An 18,840-nucleotide genomic window follows, 5' to 3' on the forward strand; every position below is an offset into this window, starting at 1 on the left:
TATTTTTGGTTGCCTGCCTTAAATGTTACAGCTGGTATACGAACTCGATCCAGCTAGGGAGGTTGGAAGCCCTGCTGTAACTGCTGCAACTTCCCCTTCTGTGGTTTTCAGCTTCAGCTCAGCTTGCTTCATATCCGAAAAAAAGTGAAGAGAGAGAGAAAAAAGTTGCATGTGGTATACAGAGTGCTGTGCGTCTGGGGCCCTATTTCCGGAACTGCGTCGATGGGACGGGCACAGGTGCAGCAGGAGATCCCACATCATCTTTCGAAGGGGAGTGCGATTGCGCCGTCGGACGAGTTCCTGCACAGACTGGTGATGGAGCCCTAAGGAGACATAGTGCTGCACCCGTCCTTACACTGGTGGCACTTTGTGCCGATCTAGCACTGACTGTGAAGTTGGGGTGCACCAGAGCGCCATTCAGTGACCATTTTGTTCTCCCGCTCACTGAGGATACCATCCTCAAACCCTCCCTGTGCTGCTCTGGACACTGAATTTTTTTCTTCCACGTAAAAAAAAATCCCAAAAATCCCAAATCTGGATTTTGGGGCGCTAAAGCGGGTCACAGGATCCAAGATGGGGAATGCCGCTGGTGCGATGGACCTCTTGCAGGGGAAGGAGGTGAAGGCTCAGCCTGTGGCTGCGCTGCCCCCAAAGCAGGCCACCCCGGTGAAACTTCCTGTGCCGCCCGCCAGTGAGCTGGAGGAGCGATTCAACCAAGCACTGGTAAGTGAGGCACATTTGTTTCAGCATCCCTCTCTCTCTCTTTTTTTTGTCTAAATATATATATATATATATATATATATATATATATAGATAGATAGATAGATAGATAGATAGATAGATAGATAGATAGATAGATAGATAGATAGATAGATAGATATAAATGTACTATTATACTCTCGCAGTTCATTACACCAACAGAAGCCCTCGGCTGGATGACAAGGCTGGGGTACACTGCGCCCACAAATACGGCTTCTCCCAGGTGCAAAGGTAGATTGCACTGAGTTGACTGCAGACTGGACAATGGAGGCACAAGTGTAGGGTGCCTCGTAGGGGCGTTTGCTTCCAATGGCACTGATGTAGCACTAACTGTGGAGTCACAAATGTCAACGCCCCAGTATGATATACAAATACACAGGGTGTCCCAGATCATAGATCTTGAATCTGTTTTTGTTGCTGTGCTCTTGTTTGTGGCACTTAAATAGCCTTAGAGACTATGCACTATACACTTTCCAAAAAGCCTCTCTTACCTTCTTTACTCTCACTCCTTCTTTCGCTTACTCTCCCCCACCCTTTCTCTCTCATTATGCTCACACCCCACTTTTTCTCTTTCTGCCTTTCTATCTTGCTCTCTTTTTCCACCTTTTCCGTTTTATCCTGTTCTCTCTCACCCTCTCTGTTTTTCTCATCTGTCTCTGCTTTGTCACTTTACTCTTTTCCCTCTCTCCCACTTGGCTCTTTTACACTTTCTTTCTCTTCACCTCTATCTTTTACTATATTTGTTTCACACACCACTCGTTGCCTCTCTGTGTCTCCATCCATTCACCTCTGTCACTGTCTGTATCTGTAATTTTGTTTTCTCTCAACCACTCGCTTTCCCTGCTTTTCTTACTCTCTTCCATCTGACAACCCACCCTCTAACTCTCTCTCTCTCCCCTTCACCCTGCTTTTCTTCACTCCTCACTCTCCCCTCTCCCTCTTCTTTGTCACCATCGTATGAACAAACTGAAATTGTACATTTTCAAACATGATACTGCTTCTTTCTCGGCAAGTAGCGCCTAGACGCAGGGTGTAACGCAGGCCTCTGCAGCCCTTGTGGAACAGGGAGCCCTCCACACGGTAGAGGGCCCCATTCAGCCACAAGCCTGGAATATCTGTGTGTTACTGAAGTCTCGGGGGCCCTCACCATGAACTGTAAGGGTGGGGACACATTTCAGAGGAACCCTTTCAACCCAAGTTGTATTTTATACATACGTGCGACTGAAACGTAAGGGGCTCTGACCACGTTCTGTGTTGGGGACCCACACTTCAGAGAGCCCCCATTCAGACCCGAGGCTATACATATCTGTATGCGATTGAAGCCTGAGGGGCACTCACCACAATCTGTGACGGGGAGGAAGGGGGGGCAGTAACAATTTTGCATTTTCTGCTGCCTCGAGGAGGCGCTGAAATATACCCTTCTCATTCCTGCATTTCTGGATAAATATGTGCTTGTTATCATTTTAAATGTACTTTATTTATCTGTACATGTTTGACATTTGTCATATGAAAATCAACACACTAACATCTTCCTACACTTCTGTTTACGCCACTAAATACCCCTCCCCCACTCCTCTTCTCTTGATCTGATCGCTCCTCAAGACAGATTCGTATTGTGTGGATAACAGGTGACATCACATACCATATAATTCAATGCTATCCCACACCTTACAGTATTTATCACAGTTTGTTTTTGTAAAGCACTCGATTACCATAACCTTCCTCCCATGGAGTACTCTACGAAATTACTATACTATAGACCAGCATACCATCCCCTACACATTTGAAATAACATTCCATTCCATATATACTATAGTAAACCATAACAGAAGATACCACTATATTCCATAGAAATCAATACCTTTAAATGCTATGCGATAAACTAAAATGCCATACATACATACCAATACATACATAGCAAAAAACAACTTTCCTTAAGAAACTTGGTTTTCTATACCATAGCAAAGCTAGAATATAACTAAAAAAAACATTATAACATAACATTGCAAAAATATTTAATTTACTATACCATAGCACAATATGCCATAAGTTATGTTATATGTTATTATTTATTTGCAGTTTATATATTGCGGACATGGCCCAAAGGCATCAAAGCACTTTACAACACACAGGATTACAGCGGGTCACAGTAACAGTAGTTAAACTCGGACGTTTACATCAGTGAATATGTACAAATGTTACCACAAGAGACAGCTACAACAGTTGGACAGAGGACATACACAGTTGCATGAAGTCAGATCATGGCGCAGTGTAGTAAATACTTAAGTCCGGTCAAGGGTGAATTAACCAAGATGTCTGTCAAATGGGAGGAGTTTCCGGTCCTTTTTGGTTGTTCGGTAGCTGGTTAGACGGAGGGAGGCAGAGATTTTCAGACTCTAGTGGCACTTCCAGAGAAAGACTGGCTCATGAATCGTTCTCGACTGAAGGTGGGGGGAAGTGGACCAGGAGTAGGGATTGGGCATTTCTGGAACCTCTACTTGCTCCGGAGATTTTCATTTTCTCGTTTAGCTAAGGGGGTGAAGAGGAGTGCACTGTTACGTGTGTACTGCCGGCGGTTATGAATTGGGCCCGCTCTTCAATGGGAAGCCACTGGAGGGTTGGCAGGTGAAATGTGGTTTCTAGAGTGCAAGTCCAAAATGGTTTCTTGGTGCTAGAAATCACATTCCAACATGCATCCATCAGCCGCTATTGGTTAAAAAGAGAGGTTTGTAACTGCTTTCGGAACCCAATAAGGCCAGTTTCTTAATGTTTGGCGAGGGGTAGAATAGTCTAGGCTTTAACCAGTCATGGGCAGTATTACAGAACATTTTTGCATGACACTATTTATCACATAGTGTGTCTTTTCTGGTCTTTAAATATAGTTTTTTCCCCCTTAGACCCTCCACCAATCGTAGATTATATACTATTTATCACATGCCTTGGTGGAAAATAACGTTACAAAAAGAAGGGTTAACCCATAAGAAAGTCACTGGGACCTGGGTATGCAGCAGTACAGTAGAGGGGGTCCCAGAACAGAAGAAAAGCACAATTGACTGATTATGAAAAACTAATTAAACAGAAATATTCAACTTAGGGGTACGTTGTTATTTAATCACAAAGTACTACCACACATATTCAGTACAAAGCATGAGTTCATAAATTCACAAATAATAGTGCCCAACGGGTAATGGGGAGGGGTGTGAAAGTGGTAGGAAAATAGTGCAAGATAGGGAACGTGGAACAAGTCAAGCGTACTTATTCAGAAATAATAAACACTCTTCAAAAATGGCTACGTGTGAGAGCCAAACAAAGGTACAATCAAAGATCGTGTAATTCAGATGACCAGACTTCTAGAGAAAGCAGTATAATTCGTGCTTGGGACAGAAGTTGGCAAAAGAGACAGTGAAAAATAAGGCAGTGTTTACTGCAAACACCTTTTACCATAGTCTTATTAAGCAGAGTCGTGAAGGTGGTGACGTGTTACAAGAATATTTGTGTATATTTGCTACGTACCATTTCTTTGTTTTGGTGGTGATGAGTTGTTTTTTAAGTGGCTGTAGTTTTGTTCTGTAGTATTGCATTGTTTTATAGTTGACTTTTATTTTGGACTTTGCAGTCCATTTTGTTGTGTTGCGCATTGCTATTTTTTTTTGTGCTGTTCTTTTGCTTTTGATACATAATTGTGTTCTGTCCTGCTCTGTAATACTTTGTAATTACTTCAGAGATGTCAACAAATGCAGCTAAATTTATGGCCAAAAGCAGCACATTCATGGAACGTTGCTGTGACAAACAACTATTTACTGTTGTCTATGGTGGTAGAATAGTGCTGCTCAAACTCTTCTAACTATATAAGACATCAGTCTGCCAAAACAGTTTCAATGAGACCTGAGAGCTTGAATCTCAGTGTAATGTTTATCATTTTACTGCTAAAAAACTCAGAGTTCTGCCCGCCAGGGCCTTCTGGACAAAAGTCATGGACTTGAAGAGAGCCTGTTTCCTCACTGTAAACCAGTGTAATTTACATAAGGTGACAGAGATGTGCCTTTTTCAGATCCAGAAATATTTATTCTGCAGCATTCTGAGCAGGCTGCATTCGATTCATAACCCTTTCTGAGGCTTCATAATGCAGACATGGTTTGAGAAAGTGTAAGATATGCCTCAAAACTTGTAAACTGCAAAACAAGAGAAAGCTATGTTAGACAGCTGAGTATCTAGGGAAGAGTGTTGGTTTGTCACAGTTTTCACTGGGTTGGTTTTAAGTCCCATTGATTTAGGCCATGAAGTTGAGCCCTATAGCGGTGAATCATGTTTGGCGTGTAGAATCTCTGTCTTTGAGGGTTTCAATGTCAGACTGTTTGTTGACATCCTTCAGAGAAGTAGCTAGAGGCAGATAGTGAGAGTCGCCGTCCTCAGCTCGCTGTTACTGACTGCATCTATGGGCATGCTCGTCACTTTGAGCAGGAGCTGACCATAGCAGGCGTACATTTAACAGGAAGCTAACACTGAATGGGGAACTTTAGCATACACAGCATGTTTCGGTTGAAAAAGAATGGATCTGATAGACTCCCCCAGACAATTCTAGAACATCTCACCGATATGGAGCGTTACTTGGTGAATCCTTTGTGGAGGAATGATCTGCACCCATCCATTAAATTGCCCCTAAATCCTGCCCTCTGGAGTCTTTCCAGAAGGAGGCAGTGGTCAATTGTATCAAAGGCCGCCGATAAATCTAGTAATATCAGTGCTTCAGCGATATCACGACAATAAACTTCCAACAGGACTCCGAAACAGAGAACACAACGAGTATAGTTCCTCTTCCTGACCTAAACCCTATCCAGTAGGCATCCAGCACACTGGCCTCTTCCGAATTGTGCTCACCACAGCCCATCCACACTTGCTTTAATAATTTGGGCTAAAAGGGCTGCAGCGAGATGGGTGTACAACCACACGGGTCCAAGTGTCCAAAGAGGACGTTTTCAGAAGTGGGTTGTATAAGAGCCTTTGCCATGCCCAGAATGTGGCTCTCAGTGAACAGGGATATGACGTCACTGATAGGAAGAGGGCACAGCGGCTTCATAAGGTGATCAGGACATAAATCTCGCAATGTGCCGGATGAGTCACTAGATGGCCCCATACTGAAGAGGTGGCCTTGATTACTGAGGCCACACCTCCGAGCTGTGCTTCACAGGAAGACTAGGAATAGGGTTACTTTAAGGAAGGGAAGGGATGGGTCCCCACCCTGATCCCTTGCACATTGTCTGCTCTGTGCCAGAAAAAAATTAGGAATTAAGATTTGATATAACCCAAAAGGGCCCTCTTGGTGTACTCGATTATTAATATTCCATAACAATTCCATCCATAAAATACTATAGCATGAAATCGAATACCATACATACACATCCCAGCTCAACATTCCAAAACATACTTACTGCAGAATACTACAGCATAGCATACATTAACATTCCATAACATTCCACACCATACCATAAAATAGTATACAACACATACATGACACAACATAATATTTCTTAACCTAGTACAAAATAGATCACAACATACCTTAGTTTAGGATAGCATAAAACACAGGAACATAGCATTCCATAACATATTTAGTATAGTACCATAGCTTAAAATACTTGACCATTCTATAACAATCCATCCTATTCAAAACTAGACCATAAACTAACACGCCTTACATCCTTTTGCCCAACATTCCATATCATACTACGGTATATCACACCATAAGATTATTTAATATTCTACAACCTTCCATCCCAAACCACAAAATACTGTGTCCTAAACTAGAATACAGGTTTATAAAAACACTATGACATAACATTTGGAAACATACTTTATGTAGTATACCGTAGCATAGCACATCACACCTTAACATTCCATAACAAACCATGCCGTAAAGGGGTATGTCATGAAGTAAAATACTGTACACACATAGCTCAACACAACATTTCCTGACGGAAAACAGCCATCACATTGCATGCGTTACAGTGCATGCGATTACAACGCAGTTGTAACAACGACTGCGTAGTTACATCGCAGTACCATTACAACGTAAGTCGTTACAAAGACTTGCTCCAGGGGGCGCTCCAAACTAAGGAATAGTATAAGTCACTATGCTAACACCTTCCCTACTGTTGCACACACTGGAGTTCGAATAGTAAATTATACTATTCCTAAGTCCAGCGCGCGCCCTAGAGCAAGTCGTTGTAACAACTTGCATTGTAATGGTACTGCGATGTAACAACACGGTTGTTGTAACGAGCGCATTGTAATCACATGCGTTGTCTAATGCATGCGATGGAAAGTGCTATATTCTTTCCTGACCATCAGCACAGTGTACCATAGCATACCTCATCATTCTATAGCAATCCATTCCTTACTACATGCAATGTTATGTGTATTTTTATAGCGCGTTATCACCCGTCAGGGCCTCCTGGCGCTTTGCAGGAGTGTGAGACTAGCCTCGACGGGACTTACTCACAAAGCCAGTCGTAGCCATGTCAATGTATAATTTAACACATCTGAACATAACGTGGCGTAGTGTAACATAATAGATGTATAGATATTTGTAGAGCGCAAACAATTAGAGAACAACGCAAATAACATACCATAAATTGGCGCACTCGATGCCTCTCGCCCTCTTTCTCCATAGTCATTGTAAGGTTTTATTGTCATATGCTCCCCGAGAGTGTTTTGCAATTGCACGACCTGAGCGTCCCCGGTAGCGCGTGCTGGCGCACGTGCCACGAGGAACACGTCATTCAGCCTGCCAGTGGCAGAAGCTGCAAAACTGGGACACTGCCAGCCGCGAACCTGTGACGAGCACAACACCCCCCCCCCCCCCAGTGCAGGAGGCTCGCGATCAATGCTATGGATTTATTCATATGCATACACTCAGTGTGGAGCGCTCCCATGCAGCGTGAGCAGCCTCAGGGCGCTAGACCGAGCGCAGGATTAAAAGCAGGCCAGGGTCCAGTGTGTTGGATGAGGGCGTCCGAGAGCCACCTTGACTGGCTGAGGGATACTTGCAAAATATAACCTCTGAGCAGGATGCCCAAGAGATGCACGCAGGTATCATTTTAAACTGGTTCCAACTTTAGCTGAGCGCTTCACTTGCCTACCTGGAACACTTTAAGAATGATTTTAAAACAGCATTGTTCAGAGCTGTCGTCTCCACGTGACCCTTCATTAGCTGAACTCTCACCTCTGACAGAGCAGTGGAGCAAGAGTTCCATGGATACTAATGGAAGCAGGAACACTGACCCTCGGCCCTGGTTTTGTAGTAAAACAAAAAGTCACTAATTGGGGTGCAGTGAGCCCTTGAACCCCCGGACTCCACTGCAATACTACATGTTTGATAGCTACACCCCTGCTCTTAATGGGAAGCACAGAGTTACCATGACAAAGCCAGCAATGCCCCCTCCTCCTTACCAGGCGCTCAGCCCCCCTACCCCGAAGACAGCATCCTGTCTGCAGACGTGGAGGCCCCCAGCAGCCTGTGGGGGCCACAGTGCGGCTGTGAGGGCGGTGCACTGTAAACAATGGCCTCTGAGGGCCAGTGCTTGTTACAACCTGACTGGGAGGCAGGAGCTGCAGGCAGAAGGTGTCCGGCACAACCAGTAAAACGCATTTACCTTTAGAGAAGCCCAATGAGGAGCAAGGAGGCATGTTATCACCTGCAGGCAAGATGGCTCCAAAGCCAGAAACGAACCTGCCTCAGAGCCTTTCCTTGCCACTGGCTGATCTAGCCTCAGTCCGACTGAGTCATTGGCCATCCTGCCCCTAACAACACAGAATGCACTAAACAGTGGAAAGGGCCCAGAGTAACTACCAACGGTTCTGATCAATTCAGCCATTTCCCTTCATCACTTTCTGTTATTTGAATTGCCCTAAGGGGTGTAGGCATACCCAGACGTGGGTCCCTTGCTCATTCTGAAAAAGTGATGAGGGCAATGCCCACGACTCCAGGTCAAAAAGACACCAGCCATATGCAAATCAGCCTGGTCCTTGATCCAGTAGGAACCGTCTAGCCCGAACTGCCAGGCCACGCCCCCTCTAGAACACAAGCAACCCCAGTGGAGTTATTGCAAGCCCCCCAGACCCGCCCCTTGCTCACAGCCTCGAAGGGACTCAACCCGCACCTCCCTGATGAGGCTCAACAAGGCAGGAACCAGTCCTGGCTTAGAGAGGATGTGACGTGCGTTTTCAGCTTCACTGTTCCTATTGGGCCAGGTCTGGGGCTGATTTTAATTTCTTGGTCCTCTTTTGGAGTAGCACAGAGCTAAAAACAACAGTACAACCTTCTCTCAGAGTAGATACCGGCAGTGAGACAGAATATATCAATCATTTGCATCCATTACTGTTTTTTTTTTGCTGTTGAAGTCCACATGCTGGCGCTACATATAACGTCTAAAAAAAATACAGTAAAATAGAATTGTAAGCATGAATCAGGGTCCACTTTTTGTCTAGATCAATAGGCTGAGCAGTAAGTAAGATGACCTTTAACTTTGATTTGCAGTCTAATTGTTTTATTTTATTGGCTAAATTAGAACACTAGTAAAGTACCCGACAAGGTTAGACTTTTATATATGCTTTTCCTTAACGTTCATATTGTGGAATGTACAAATCCGTAAAACATACCAAACAGTAGGCCTTTTCAATGGCCTCTATAAGGCGACAGATACATTAAGGCCACTGCAGGCGGCTGCACAAGATGGCCGTCAGAGAAAACCAAACTGCCACAAATGGCCTTGTGGGTCATGTTCCTAGAAAAGGAGGCGTCCAAATTGCAAAATTTAATTTGCACCACAACTAGGCCTGTACTGAGTAGGCCCTGGCTGTCTATTCGAAGAGAGATGAGAGGATTTAATCCTGTTTCAAGTACTCCATTTTCAGTGCTCTGTTGTTTTAGAGTTCTATGTTCTTCCCCTTTCCATTATATCGCAGGATTTTGCTGTACCCTCTCCCTCTGTCATCATGGGGCCGCATTATGGATAGGGCACACTTTCCCTGTTTGGGCCATGGCACACCTTAAAACAGGTGTGCAGGCACAAACAGGAAAAGTGTGTCCTATTACATAGAATGCACTGCCCACAAGGCAGCTGCGAAATAGCGCTGTCCTAGGGGCAGCGCATTCAAGTGAAAAACAGAGCGGCTTTGAAGCAACCCGCCTGCACTTTTAAAAGGGGAGAGAGATCCCCTTGCAAGCGGGTGCAGTGAGTGACTGCACCTGCCTGCAACGGTGTGTCTGGGGTTTGCATCAGGGGGGACACTGACAGTGCGCCACCTTTTCGATGGGGCATAGTCAGTAAGCCTCCTGACAACTTCTTTGCCTCTCCGCCCGCAACTATAATATGGTGAATGCGCAGAGGTAAAGGGATTGCCTCATCTGCATAGGGACACACCCACATGAGCGCACACCCTCAGGTGATAGCGCTGGCGCTATATATGTGCCAACGCTATCTGTATCTCAGAAAAGGCTGCACAAGCATATGCGGACCCTTCTGGAATACCAAAGTGGGCAAAAGCAGGCGCTAACACCTTTTGCACCCACCGGGGCACTTCCGTAGTACGGCCCCTGATCTTCATGAAGGCCGCACCAATGGATGATCTACTTTGTAACTTGCACGTTGAAAGAACCCAACCTAAAAGATAACATAGCATAGAATACTGCCAGATACCAAATTTACATAATATATGAGGATAACTATATTATAACATTTTACACAAGACCACTTGATGGTACCTGGCTATACGACACCACATGGTGTCACATATCACATAGTTGACCGGAGAATTTTACAGATTTTGAAGGGCAGAGTAATTCTATTAGTACCACTGGTGGCTCTCGCGGGTAGCACCTACAGAATGTGTTGCACGTCTTTAATGCAGGGCGAATTGTAGTGGTGTAAGCGAGCCACAGAAATCACACAAACCCTGAGGATGGGGACCAGAAGAGGGCTGGCAGGTCATTATTATTCCTTTCCATGTAAATAAGGTCCTTTCAAATGCATGTTTTCCAAGAAGTTTTAATGATAGCCCCTTTAAGAGGAGATGTTCAATTTTTATCTGAAAGGCATCTTCGCCTTCTCATCCACTGCGGTGTTTAACCTTTGACTGTTTACTAAAAGAGGCAGAAATCCAGGAACTTCATTTTATTTTCAATTTCACAATTCTGCGCTTTAGTGCTATAACACTGGATACCAATATGTAATTTTGTGTATGTGACACTGTGGGGCTTGTAGTTTTGCTTTTAACAATTAATTATGGACTCAAAACCCAAGCTTGCAAAGTGCCGATAGTCAAAATACCAAAATTGTTTGTCGAGATGTGTTGTACAAGATTTGGAACCACTTGTCAGCTATGTTTGAAAATTTTTCAAAGTTAAAACAAGCATTTGCAATGCAATAGTTCTCGCATTTTTGAGAGTTTGAGCTATTGGCGTTGTAAATGACAATGTCTTTTACCCTTTTTTTTTGTTTAAAGTGGAGTGGATGTATGTGGTGTTAAGTGGAATTAGGTGAGTTGGATTGGAATTGTTAGTTGTGGAATTGTGTGGTGTGGATTAGTGTAGTGGAATTATGTGGCATAGTGTGCAGTGGAAACATGTGAATAGTAATTATGTGGTATTGAGTGCACTGGAATTATGTGGAGTGTGATTATGTTTCATATAGTGTAATTATGTGAAATTTATTTTGTGTTGTGGCTTGGTATGTAGGGGCGTTTATTTATGTGGTGTGTTGAATTTTGTTGCATAATGTGGAAATCTGTGATGTGGATTCAATGTACGTGGTATGTTGTGTAATTGTGTTGTTGAGTTGAAACATGTGGATTGTTGTTGAATTATGCGCTGTGGAATGGAAATGTGCAGAGTTGAATTGTGAGGTGTGGAAGTTTGTGTAGTTGAGTGAAATTATGCTGATTGCACTTATGAATATAAACAAGAGTGGTTCTGTCGGGTAGAAACTAACTTCGTAAGTAATGCTCAAACATGTAGCGACACGGATCAAGAGCAACTTCTACAACAAGCCTTTGGAGCTCCAAATACCTCTGAACTTATGTGCCATGGTGTGGAATGTATTTTGTGGATTGTGTTAGCAAGTTTAAAAATGATGCAACATAATTACAAATAAAGGCGGCCTTCTAAGAAGGCTTGGTAGTCCCCTATTGGAGGTGGCTCGACTGTTGAGCTGAAAGTTCAAGGACAAGTAAAAAAATTTGCTTTAAGGTAAATAGTGTGTCAGAGGGAAATCTAGGAATGGGACTTGTGGCTCCTCATATCAGCACTGAGTGCATGAGGTGCACATTTTCAGGAGGTCAGCCCCCCCACTACCATACCAGATGACTAGAGCTCCTTCCCTTGTGTCTTTTGTTTCTCTCTATGTTATTCCATGTGGGGGACCGGATACAGAAAAACAACCACCAGCGACATGAATTGTGTGTGCGTGGGGGGGGGGGTGGAGTACGGGGACGGGTGTCACAGAGGAAAATCTGGGCACCCTTCAAATAGGTTCTTACTCTGTAAAAGCATTCTCCAATCCCTTTCAGTGAGGAGTGTGCAGGATTCAGAATACACAACAGGGACATGTACACTCCCTCACACGGCATCAATGATGCTAGTTTTTTGTGCAAGGCACGTAAAGTGTCTTGTGTATCGATGACGTGCACATCCAATTCACACTCAAAGAGTGTGAGGGCCCTAAATGTTGAAAGCTTCATTTAAGAGCATGAGAGCACGGTTAGTGACTGAGACAGGAGGGGGCATATCCCATTTTGGATGGAAAAAAGTGGGTGCGTAATCTGCAACCGCATTTAGTGGCCCCATCAGAAGGAGGCCTCATACAACATTCAAGAGTAAAAATTTATTGGCGGTAACCAGGCATAAGCTCAGGCGCACAGCATGTGTAAAGGCAAGTAATTACAAAAGTACAATATGGTGCTGCCAAGTAAGAAAGAAAGGTTACCAAGCTTTCATGCAACCCAAAGAAAAACTCTGGGTGTAACAGTTATAAAGAAATCTCACTAAGCACTCCAAAAGTCGAAATTATCCGCTGTCCCAATTCAGATCAAAAGTCACTATTTCCAATTGCCAGTAAGTTCAAATTTTCCAGTTAAAGATTCATATCTTCCAGTCACGATCTACATGAGTTTGAGATCCAGTCAATTATAATTTGATAGTGGAAAGACACCGGGGTTGATTGTTCACTCGTAGAGAATGTTTATTTGTCAATCTCTCAACAATTGCAGCAACCAGCAACCAACACGTGTTTCGTCAGGCATTAGTATCATGCCACATTGACTTCATCAGGGCTGCAACCCAAGAACAAGTATTAGGGATATTACCATAAGGGTATTACAATATCTAATTATTCAAGATTGAGATGGTAATACACACCCTGGTGGAAGATAGAGAATATAGTCCCAGGTGTGAATAAAGTTAAAAAAGAAAGAAAGTAAAAAATCAATAACGAGTAGCGTGCAGACCCAGGTGTCAAATAGAGGGACCTTTACACCAGTAATTATTAACAATTATTGTTATTAAAGTCTAGTCCATATTGCCTAATCTGAAGTTACAAATGCCGTAAATCATTATTCTCGTGTATACACAGAGCAATGATAAAAGTCGAACCCTGAAACAGGAGGAAATACCGTTTACCGTAGGAGCAATATATCACTCAGCTTCACATAACAACTAAGTTTATTGCTAATAAATACTCACTGAAATTCTTGAGATAATCTTTACAATTCCAAAATTCAGTAATCCAGTTTCCATTCACAGGTAATCCTAATTGTCAATAATGTCACTCTCTGAAACAATAATATTTAAAACCATGACTTTAGGTACTGTCTGTAGGTTGTAATTAAGTCAAATCAAATACCCTTGGTGCCAACATTACTCAGCATGCGAGCATTTCGTTACGTTCTCACATAAGCACTGAGTCCTCCAGTATCCGATATGGGCTGTAAGCCTTAATTATATATTTCACCTTTTGCTTCAAACACGAGTACGTGTTACACTGTAAGGGAAGGGATAATATGCAAAGGTTGTCTAGAATTATGATTGATAACAGTATAATATCATAATACTCTCAGCGCTGCCCTTACCTGTCATGTATTTCTCTGCGCTTCGGTCTCGTTGTGAACCGGCGTCTCAGAAGCACGCCATGTTGGTTCAGCTTGTATTTATCTATCTAATCCTATATCGCTGCCATCTTGTAATAGTGGATAAGTTCGTTGTAAAAAGCACAACTGATACGTAATAACTAACTCCTAATAATACTAGTCAGCCTTAATATTGCAGTGACACCTCATCTCTAAATGAAAGCGTGCCACGTCGGTTCAGTTTACTTTGCCGGTCTAACCCAGTTAGCCGGCATCTGGTAAAAAGGTATAAGCTTGTACTAAAAGAACAAATCGTAAATAACTCACAATCATGATTATATTAATATCCATGAATATTATGATAAGCATTAAATCAGTAATCAAAAGTAACTAGGTTCCAATTATCCAAATAAATTTTTTTTAAAAACCAAATACGGGTCTGACTAAAATCTCGAACCGAACACCTCAGTATCGTAAACCAGCCAGCTATTCCTAGCGCCATTCTCCGGCACAGCGTGAGAGAGGTATTATTACAGAAACCAAGGTCAAATATTGTGACACGTGTAAATATAGTAAACGCTTTCCTGATACCTCAGAATAGGCCCATCATCAATGCCCAAGGGAGATATAATCATAATAATATAAGTACATAGGTAAACGTGGAGATAAGAAAGCAAGAAGGTGAGAGAAGAGGAAGGGAATATATACTAGAGTATCAATCCTAGTCATTTTGCTACACTATTCAACTAGTAGTATATTGGCATAGAGGCTATGACATTTTCAAAACTTATACATTAAAATATTAATTCAAAGATATACAGAAGTTATGTTCACAAGTAACAATAGTAAGGTACAGTCATCAACCAGTGATTCAATTAATATTGACATTGGTTATACAGATTAAAGTTGTACAAAATTAGATTTAAACAAAGGGAGATTATAACAGAAAGCAGTTATTGGCCTCCTAAAACAACTAAGGAAGATCTCGGCATTGCTATCATTCTCTACCTTGAGACACGTGGTCTCAGCCACAATTCTGGCTAGGCTGGACTACGGGAACTCCCTATACCTAGGCCTGCCTCAGCGGCTGCTGGACAAGCTTCAGGGAGTTATGAATGATGCAGCTAGGCTCATATTCAAAAAACCCAGGACTGCCCATGCCTCTCCCCTGATGCGGGAGCTGCATTGGCTCCCAATACGTCAGCGAATTGTATTCAAGGGATTGTGTATTGCTCACAAGGCTCTGCACGGCAAAGCACCTAAATATTTGAAATCCCGAATATCCCCCTACACTCCGGGTAGGACTCTGCGCTCGTCAGATGCCACTTTCCTGTCCCAATCCCGCTTCAAGCTGACGACGGTGGGGGGCCGTGCGTTTTCCAACGTGCTTCCAGCATTGTGGAATAAATTGGACTCAGATCTCAGGAAGGAAAGTAGTCTACTTCCCTTTAGAAAAAAACTAAAAACTGTGTTGTACAAACAAGCATGGAGTAGCTTTTAGGTGCACAGCCTTTCGTTTGTAACATCTCATTATGTAACATCTTGCATGTAAATCTGGACAGACAGCGCTTAGAGACCCCTGTGGTTATAACGCGCCATATAAATTAAATAAATAAAATAAATAAATAAATTGATCATCACTCTCCCAGATAATATTGTAATTCAGAATCCAAATTCAAACCCTCCTCAACTGCGCGTAGAACCATTATCCATCTTGCTTCCCTACGTCGCAGTTTGAGAGCTCTATTTCCTCCTCTACGGTCCATTGTAACATGTTCAATCCCATGGTCGGTAAATCTGTGATTAACTATATTGTTTCCATTTTGGATTATGTGAGAGGGGATCGGGTACCGGGTATCACCATTTTTGAGGGCACGGTAGTGTTCTGTCATCCGGTCTTTTAATCGTCTGACTATACTCCCGACATAAATTTTGCCACATGTACATGCAATCACATAAACGACAAATGTCGCCTCACAGTTAATAAAGGATTTGATTGTGAAAATTCCTGTGTCATTATATTCAAAGGTCTGAATTTTCTTGGTAGCCCATTGACAAGAGCTAAAATTCCCACAATAATAAAAGCCAGACGGGCGGGTACTAAGCCAAATTTTCTTCTGTATCGGTTTAGGGTAACAAGGGCTAACAATATTAGCTATTGTTGTCCCTTTCCTAAATGTCAAGCTAGGCCGATCTGTCAAATATGGGGAAATATCACTATCAGTCTTCAAAAGATGCCAATATTTATTTTTTACGACAAACGTATCCACTATTACAAGATGGCGGCGATATAGGATTAGATAGATAAATACAAGCTGAACCAACATGGCGTGCTTCTGAGACGCCGGTTCACACCGAGACCGAAGCGCGGAGAAATACATGACAGGTAAGGGTATCGCTGAGAGTATTATGATATTATACTGTTATCAATCATAATTCTAGACAACCTTTGCATATTATCCCTTCCCTTACAGTGTAACACGTACTCATGTTTGAAGCAAAATGTGAAATATATAATTAAGGCTTACAGCCCATATTGGATACTGGAGGACTCAGTGCTTATGTTGAGAACGTAACGAAATGTTCGAATGGTGAGTAATGTTGGCACCAAGGGTATTTGATTTGAATTAATTACAACCTACAGACAGTACCTAAAGTCATGGTTTTAAATATTATTGTTTCAGAGAGTGACATTATTGACAATTAGGATTACCTGTGAATGGAAACTGGATTACTGAATTTTGGAATTGTAAAGATTATCTCAAGAATTTCAGTGAGTATTTATTAGCAATAAACTTAGTTGTTATGTTAAGCTGAGTGATATATTGATCCTATGGTAAACGGTATTTTCTCCTGTTTCAGGGTTCGACTTTTATCATTGCTCTGTGTATACACGAGAATAATGAGTTACGGCATTTGTAACTTCAGATTAGGCAATATGGACTAGACTTTAATAACTATAATTGTTAATAATTACTGGTGTAAAGGTCCCTCTATTTGACACCTGGGTCTGCACGCTACTCGTTATTGATTTTTGACTTTCTTTCTTTTTTAACTTTATTCACACCTGGGACTATATTCTCTATCTTCCACCAGGGTGTGTATTACCATCTCAATCTTGAATAATTAGATATTGTAATACCCTTATGGTAATATCCCTAAAACTTGTTCTTGCGTTGCAGCCCTGATGAAGGCAATGTGGTATGATACTAATGCCTGACGAAACACGTGTTGGTTGCTGGTTGCTGCAATTGTTGAGAGATAAATAAACATTCTCTACGAGTGAACAATCAACCCCGGGTTCTTTCTACTATCAAATTATAATTGACTGGATCTCAAACTTATGTAGATCGTGACTGGAAGATATGAATCTTTAACTGGAAGATTTGAACTTACTGGCAATTGGAAATAGTGACTTTTGATCTGAATTAGGACAGCGGATAATTTCGACTTTTGGAGTGCTCAGTGAGATTTCTTTATAACATTCAAGAGTGTACATGCAGACAGCCACTCCAAAGGAGCAAACTCCACCTGAAACGTCAGCGCTTAAAGTCACATGAATGTCAAGTGTCAGAAACGGGATTAAACCAGGAGTGTAGGAATGAGAGAGGTGGAGAGAGTGAGGCATAAATGGCATGAAGATTTTTTTTAATCCAGGTATGCACTTTGCAAATCTATGGACACCGTCTACACAACAGGACTAATTACCAGTGACTGACTGACCCTGCCTTGTCTGACTAATCCCGTTTCACTGCCCAGTTTGCTATCACAAATAGAGCTCGGAGGGCATGTGCGTCACCTGCAGCAGCTCAGCCAGCTTCGAGGGCACCTGCTCTTCAGCCGAGACTGCCGGGGGAGAAGACAGCTCAACCGCCATGATACAGCGGGCAGAAGGAGGAAGGCAAAAATGGGATACAGTAGCCTCGTGAGACAAAAAAACAAACAAAACCTAGAGGAGAGTAGTCTCCCGGGGCTGAGGCGCAGAAAAACTCATATGTGCACAATGCTAATAAGATTTAAAGGCCCCAGCACAGGAATGGAAGGACAAAATGTAACAGAAAGGGGCCAGGTTAGGAGAGGGAGGAGAGGCGTTCACTGTGCATGCATCAGAAAGCCGTCAGCAGCCACAAGAGACAAAAACAAGCCCAACTCCCTTAAAAGAAAACCCAAAACAAACCAATATCCTACCCAAAAAAGCCCAACTGATGCTCAACATCCAAAATACCAAAAAGGCTAAGCATATATAACGAATGGAACTGGAAGAACATCGCTGGAAGCAACACTAACATAACTGTGGCATTAAGAGGAGGTGGGAGGGAGAAATTCTATAGTTAAATCTAAGCCGCTATAGTACCAAAGCTAAACAGAGGCATACAGTAACAGAGCAGGAAACCAAAAAAAAAAAATGTCCCCCAAAGAACAGATGAAGAACCGTAGCGTAATGAGACAATACTTTTCCCTGCTGCGTTGGAGGAACAGAAGAGAAAAAGGAGGGCCAAAGAGGCAGGACTGACCACTAGCAAGCAAAGATTTTTTAAGGACACTGACATAGATAAATGAAAAGCAAAGGCAAGCAATGGGTGGAATTGGAACGTCACAAAGCAATTACAACAGGTCACCAAGGAATAGCGCAAGCACTGTCTAGGCTCAACCTCAAAATGCTTGTTTGACTCGTAAAACCAAACGAAAACTCTATTCACATATTTAGTGAGGGTTATCTCTTTCACTCTTAAGCATTGGCAATGTGGATTGATTTTCCTTGTGTGTAGATGGAAGTTTTATACTGAGTCTTACAACACAAAGTTACAACATGGCTAGCTGCAGTACAACCTATCCTAACACAAAGTATCAGTAGGCAGTAGCAAAAGGGCCATCACACGATTCTCTGACACCTGTAGGACAGGTACAACACAGGTAGCTAACACACTGAAGAGTGAGTGAGAGGCATTAAAGGACTGTTGT

The 18,840-nt window shown here is 42.6% G+C and overlaps 1 protein-coding gene across 1 annotated transcript in view; it reads left to right on the forward strand.

The window, feature by feature from the left end:
• Window positions 1-205: 205 nt before the first annotated feature.
• The window catches only part of FMNL1 (formin like 1), a 382,798-nt gene continuing 364,163 nt past the window's right edge, over window positions 206-18,840 (forward strand). The window contains exon 1 of the mRNA XM_078645122.1: window positions 206-723. Coding sequence (XP_078501248.1) covers window positions 574-723 — 150 coding nt within the window. The 5' untranslated portion in view covers window positions 206-573. The remainder of the gene's footprint in view (window positions 724-18,840) is intronic.

This window comes from Lissotriton helveticus, chromosome 5_1, assembly GCF_964261635.1.
Source record: "Lissotriton helveticus chromosome 5_1, aLisHel1.1, whole genome shotgun sequence".
Taxonomy (NCBI): domain Eukaryota; kingdom Metazoa; phylum Chordata; class Amphibia; order Caudata; family Salamandridae; genus Lissotriton; species Lissotriton helveticus.